General features: G+C 34.0%; 2 protein-coding genes across 5 annotated transcripts; one reads left to right on the plus strand and one right to left on the minus strand.

Moving 5' to 3' along the window:
• Nucleotides 1–2209, minus strand: LOC116342527. 4 transcript variants are annotated; one of them, XM_031770182.1, is made up of 6 exons: nucleotides 2149–2209; nucleotides 1936–2022; nucleotides 1676–1815; nucleotides 689–1616; nucleotides 388–612; nucleotides 1–294 (listed from the first exon to the last, which is right to left on the minus strand). In XM_031770182.1, exons 2-6 carry the CDS (start codon nucleotides 1947–1949, stop codon nucleotides 60–62), a joined length of 1542 nt encoding a protein of 513 aa, XP_031626042.1. In that variant the 5' UTR covers nucleotides 1950–2022; nucleotides 2149–2209; the 3' UTR covers nucleotides 1–59. The 4 variants fall into 4 exon arrangements, with proteins under 4 accessions (XP_031626042.1, XP_031626041.1, XP_031626044.1 ...); XM_031770181.1 differs by having other exon boundaries at nucleotides 689–1619; nucleotides 2149–2208; XM_031770184.1 differs by lacking the exons at nucleotides 1936–2022; nucleotides 2149–2209 and having other exon boundaries at nucleotides 1672–1828.
• Nucleotides 2210–2595: 386 nt separating this feature from the next.
• Nucleotides 2596–4046, plus strand: LOC116342411 (transport and Golgi organization protein 11). The gene is made up of 3 exons (XM_031770017.1): nucleotides 2596–2990; nucleotides 3064–3331; nucleotides 3402–4046. The coding sequence occupies exons 1-3, from the start codon at nucleotides 2741–2743 to the stop codon at nucleotides 3604–3606; spliced, it is 723 nt and encodes a 240-aa protein (XP_031625877.1). The 5' UTR covers nucleotides 2596–2740; the 3' UTR covers nucleotides 3607–4046.
• Nucleotides 4047–5569: the final 1523 nt, after the last annotated feature.

A 5569-nucleotide genomic window follows, 5' to 3' on the forward strand; every position in this document is an offset into this window, starting at 1 on the left:
TTCCTCATTCACATTTATATTTTTCTTTTAAAATATTATATATTATGTACATTTTATGATTATTGTAAATATGTTGCCTTGATTATTTCTTCAAATCGGATACTTTCATCGTCTTGGAATTGTGTGGCGTCTGAGTTCAAAAACATGCCTTCATAATTAAAATTACATTTCTGCTCAATGAAATAGATGCACAATTGCAAAATTTGTGATTTCGACAATTCATCGGGCACAATTTGTAATTTTTTCATTTCCTCTGGGTCACTCAGTCGGTTGAACACATCTTTAATTTCAACTCTGAAAGGTAGAAAGAAAACTCACAATTATAAATGTCAACGGGGGAACAAATTATCTAGAAGAAATTGATATGGCTGACGATGACAAACTTACAATGAATAAAGGACGATGGGCAGATCGTTGAATATATCTTCACGTGTAAAACCTTGACACAATAAATACTTTAAATTGGCACTAACAGTACGGTATGTAGAACTGTTCCAATGCGGATGCACCCGGAGAGCTTTTTGAATGTCGTCAACCTCTTTTCCCAACTCATCACTCAGATAGAATATCGCTGGATTATTTCTTTTCATCAAATATCCATTCAAAAAGAAACTATTGATTGAAAGGAGTTGAAACTTGAAACATTTTTTTATGAATTTCGAAAATTTTATCTGAGAAATGAACTTACTCAATAAAGTCATCAGTTAAAATGTTTTCGAAAAGAATGTCCTTCGAAATGGCGTATTGCTGAAGGCGTCCCATGCCCACAATCAGTCTACCAATGCCAACATGTTCCAAGAATTCGGTTCCACGTTTCATTTTGGCAATTTGTTCTGCCCGTTCAATCAGTACATCAACGTTCATTTGGAATAGTTTCGGTGTAAATTTAAGTGCACCGTCACTAATGTTGTAGGAATAGCATGTAGTTTGTATTTTTTTCAAATGCTCTAAATTGCATCTCTTTACATTTCTCATCATATATTTAACATCATAACCGTTCAGTCTGTCTGTGTGCACCATTTCTTGAATATCTTCTGGTTGTAGAAGCAACATGTGATTTGGTAATTGTTTCATAGGCACTTGATATGTTTTCTCTAGCAATTCTACCGTTTGGGCAATACTTTGCAATGATCGTTTTTTCAAACTTGCCCAATTGGTCCATACTTTATCAATTTCTGCATCTGTGTATTTGATTTGGTTCATCATATAATTACGAAGTGCCACTCGATGAACTGCTTCCAATGACATTTGATCTGCGTACCCAATATCGTTAACCAGCGGCACATTTGCACTGGCAAATATGTTCTTAATAATATCTATGTTTTTCGGTAGAAAATTAAAGCATTGATTAAAACGCACAGATTTTAACATTATTCTCTTGATATAGGCTAAACGATAGGTGGTCACTTCGGTGAAACCGACTTCTTTAAGACGCTGAAAATTATTCAACAATTCATATTCGGTCTGTAACAAAACTTTCGGATGCATTCCAATGTCGTTGATATGAAACTTTAATCGTTTGAGCTGTTTTAATGTTTTTTTCATCTCGTCTGGTTGACATTCGAGCAAAAATTCATTCTTATTGAGAAATGTTGACGCTTTGAGTCTCGTAAAACCTACTAAAATATAAATATTAATAATAACGAATCTTATCAGTTTTATTTTACTAACTTACAAAACTCGGATCGCAAAACAGTTTCAATAGCATCATTTCGTGTACAATATGCACGGTGCAGGTAGAATTGCTTAAAAATTTGTCGATTATCCAAAATCAATTTGCATAACATCGTTTTATTGTTCAATTTATAGCCGACACTACAAATGGTAACCAAAGTATAATAAATTCAAAGTGTATTTATGTTAATTTTGGAACTGAGTAAAAAAATAAATAAATAACATATTGGTTATGTTTTCAAACAGAGAATAAATATATACTTTGACATTGACATTTATCTCCACAAAAATTCTCCATGCTAAACGTCAAATCGCATTGGAAGTGTATTCCAAGTAAACGATGCATGCCTATGAACATTTGAAATATATTCATAAGTTGATAAATGTATAATTATTAAAGTCGAAATGATTACGCTTTTGTGAGAGAACTCGAGCCATTTCTTTTTGTTATTAAAATTTAAAACAAAAACCCACCACGCACTATATATTTTGGACTGTTTGTCTTGCGATAAATATAAATATTAGTGCAATATAAGCGAATGCCAATGGGCTATAAGTTTGTGTAGTATAGAAGAATATGTCAAATATCGTCAATGTGGTGGCCTCACACAAATTTCATTCCGAAGCATTGTGATTGCAGTGAAGTTGGTCACATTACACACCACACACAATTCAAATTATACATTCCAAATTGAAATTTTGTCTCGATTTTAATTAAAAAGAAAAAAAATACATTTTTAATTTTATTCTTTGTTGGAATTTTTTAATCAAAATTTTTTTTATTGAAAAATCGGTAAAAATGTAGCATTTTCTTCATATCACCTAGTCTGGTGTAACGAATACGAATCGGACCACTTTCAAACACAATTGCATGACATTGTCAAATAGTCTAAAATGGCGTTGGCTCAGTATTGATAGACAATAGTCTTTGTGAATTTTTGACATTCAAAAAGAAAAACATTTTTTTGGTGGTGTTTCACAAAGATTGCGTGAATTGACACATTTTTTGGTGGTGATTTGGTTTTATTTTTCAATTAAAAACGCAATCATTTGTTAAATATTCCAAATGGCAGTACCGGGCAGTCCATCGTCGTTTATCAATGGCTATGAAGAAGATCCAATTTTTCAAAAAAGTCATTACACACAAGATATCAGCGAACAGATGCGAGTACCGAAACGCATCAGAGCCACTGGAGAATTTTCCGATGATTTCGATATTCCAATGGGGAATGGCACATCGCATTGGGCTTACCATGATAAAATCGACATGACAGTACCCGATCGAATTATGGTTATTGGACAAGAGCAACATTTAGGTAAGAAGAAAAAAGAAAACATTTAACAAAACAATGCAAGTGATGGCATTTTATGGTGTGTACGTTGTTATAGGTACGCGCACAGCACCACGTGAAATAATGTTAGACAATACGATTTTACAACCGCATGATGATCATCCAGTGCGTGTTTCCACACCACCTCGTGTGATTACATTGTCTGAACATCGATTCCCAACAGTTGCTGATGATCAGTACACACCCGATGCAGAGCAAGTCAACGGTCACGAAAACGAATACAGCTCATTGGGCTCAAACGATGACAGACATTTGGCTGTTAGCAAACCAAAGAAATTGTTTTCAAATGATTTTTTCAATACAAGGTAATTTCATTAACGCGTTAATCGTATTGAAATGTTTATATATTTATTACAATTTTCGATTTTTATTTAGTCGTGAGGCTACACCACCATATGGAGAACATGCCACACCAAGTGAAGAAGTCACACATCTACGGCGTCAAGTATCCCGATTGAATCGACGGGTGCTTTCCATTGAAATTGAAAATTTGCAACGACAACAGCGCGAAAAGGTGGTCTATTTGCTTGGATTAGCTTACTTTTGCTTCAAAGCCATCATGTGGCTGAATCGAAACTAAATCTCACCGAACAACAAATCAATTGTTTTGCTTTGAGAAATAATCTAGCATCGACTATGTTATATGAAATTATAGAATTTCTTCATTGTTCATCCAAAAAAAGAAATCACACTCAACATTTCGAAACAATTGGATATCACAAAACAATTTGAAGAAAAAAAAAACCAAATTAACTTAGACCGAATACACAAACACAAATTTCAATAGATTGAACATATTGAAAAAGTAAACATTATAGAATTCGAAAGGACTTGATTTTGAATGTGATGAGCCTTCATTGATTTCTTGATTTACAAAATGATTTCGTCCTTTAATGATATCATTTTAATCTCATGTGTAAAAATGAATTTATTTAATTCTTTCTTTTTTAAATACGGCAGAGTATGTTTGATCCTTAGATTATTTTCCTTACCAATCTATATTTTATAAATCTTACACTTCTTGAATAGAAAAATCGTAATGAAAATCGTTGATAGTTCTGCATTACTTTTTTTTGGAACCGAATGTAAAAAAATATCAACTGAATAAAATTTACCTAGTTAAAAAAACTGATTGATTTATTTGAATATCATTCAATTTCATCGTATTCTAGTGTATTATGCGTACAACAATTGATTTACGGTAATTTTATCACAATTACGTCTTCGAGCGGTGATTTTGATGTGGGCAAGTTGGAATTTCTGGAGATGACAGCATTTTATATGCACATAACCTTTATGCAGTTTCCACATGCTAAAAAAACACACGAAGCATTTATCAATTTATTCAAGAAAAAAAAATTCATTATGCATATTGTAGTCGGCTACAATGTTGTTGCATTTAAAGCTTGAGGGCGTCGCATACATGTGCATCTAATTATTTTCGGTAACTCTATAATTTCGGCACTGTACAAATGGCAGTATCTTGGTTAAGTGAAGTTTAATTGAGTGTTTTTGACTCAAAATAATAATCCATGGAATAATCAAGTCGCGGTACGTACTGAAAGAGAGAGAACAACAATGCAATGCCAACAATTCCAGCGACAATGGTACAAAATATGACCGGTGGGAAAATGTGGTAATTTTTCAGCCAGATCTGCCATTCTATCCAGAATCATCAAAAAAATATTGTGTTGACCGCGTATCTCCCCCAATACATACATTCTCGCAGCATGTTTTTTTTCTTTTTGTTTAAGAATAGCATTATGATGCTATGAGGAAAATTTGCGTAATAAATACAATGCACCAATTCAAAAAGTTAAACTGTTTTTACTGTATATCATGATGAAAATGATAAAAAACAAATGTTTCAAAATTGCAGCAGAAAATCTTGTGTGAAAGGAAGCCAATAAAAAAATAACGAACCTCACACAAAAAGTGTACAGTATCGGGTGGTACTTTTGGATCACCTTCTATTGATTTGTGTACACTTGCCGTAAACAATATGCGAAACGCCGCGTACACAAACGAAATGGCTTTAAACAGTGTGCTTGTCTTCAAGACATTCGCCTTACGATGTTTTCTTTTTGCTGCTGCTTTTCCATTCACAATACATTCACAACACACACACTCACGTATTGCGAGCACAATAAGTGACTTGTTTATTTACAAAATGAACAGAGGCAATTGCACATTTCATTGGTATGGTTTGGTTGGTGTGCGCTCGTTGTCGACCTTTTTTTCTTCTCTCCACGTCGTTTGCATGCTTTCTTAGGTTGGCGTTTTAATTGTGCACTCTTGAGCGAGTGTATGGTTTTCGGTATGCTTTGTGCAGATACGCTCCATCACACCAATACAGTTGCGTGCGGTCTTGATCGATTGTTGCCAATGTGAATGCAAGTGAATCGCGCGCTATGTGTGTGCGAGCGTGTGTGTGTGTGATCACACGTTGGCTGCCCCATTCGAAATGACGACCGTTCACCGTTTCGATCGTTGCTGTCTGTGCCAAAATACAAAAAAGACTTGTTTAGTTGTAAAAGTTACGA

Source organism: Contarinia nasturtii, unplaced genomic scaffold (genome assembly GCF_009176525.2).
Source record: "Contarinia nasturtii isolate CC-2019 unplaced genomic scaffold, AAFC_CNas_1.1 Cnas_scaffold_864, whole genome shotgun sequence".
NCBI classification, from domain to species: domain Eukaryota; kingdom Metazoa; phylum Arthropoda; class Insecta; order Diptera; family Cecidomyiidae; genus Contarinia; species Contarinia nasturtii.

What these genes read in the sequence shown, in the direction of transcription:
- LOC116342527 (XM_031770181.1), bottom strand. An exon ending in TTAACTGATGACTTTATTGA is followed by an intron (nt 613 to 688) that starts GTAAGTTCATTT and finishes TTCAATCAATAG; the next exon opens with TTTCTTTTTGAATGGATATT. An exon ending in CCCATCGTCCTTTATTCATT is followed by an intron (nt 295 to 387) that starts GTAAGTTTGTCA and finishes TCTACCTTTCAG; the next exon opens with AGTTGAAATTAAAGATGTGT.
- LOC116342411 (XM_031770017.1), top strand. Translation starts at nt 2,741, where the DNA reads ATGGCAGTACCGGGCAGTCCATCGTCGTTTATCAATGGCTATGAAGAA. An exon ending in TGGACAAGAGCAACATTTAG is followed by an intron (nt 2,991 to 3,063) that starts GTAAGAAGAAAA and finishes ACGTTGTTATAG; the next exon opens with GTACGCGCACAGCACCACGT. An exon ending in AATGATTTTTTCAATACAAG is followed by an intron (nt 3,332 to 3,401) that starts GTAATTTCATTA and finishes ATTTTTATTTAG; the next exon opens with TCGTGAGGCTACACCACCAT.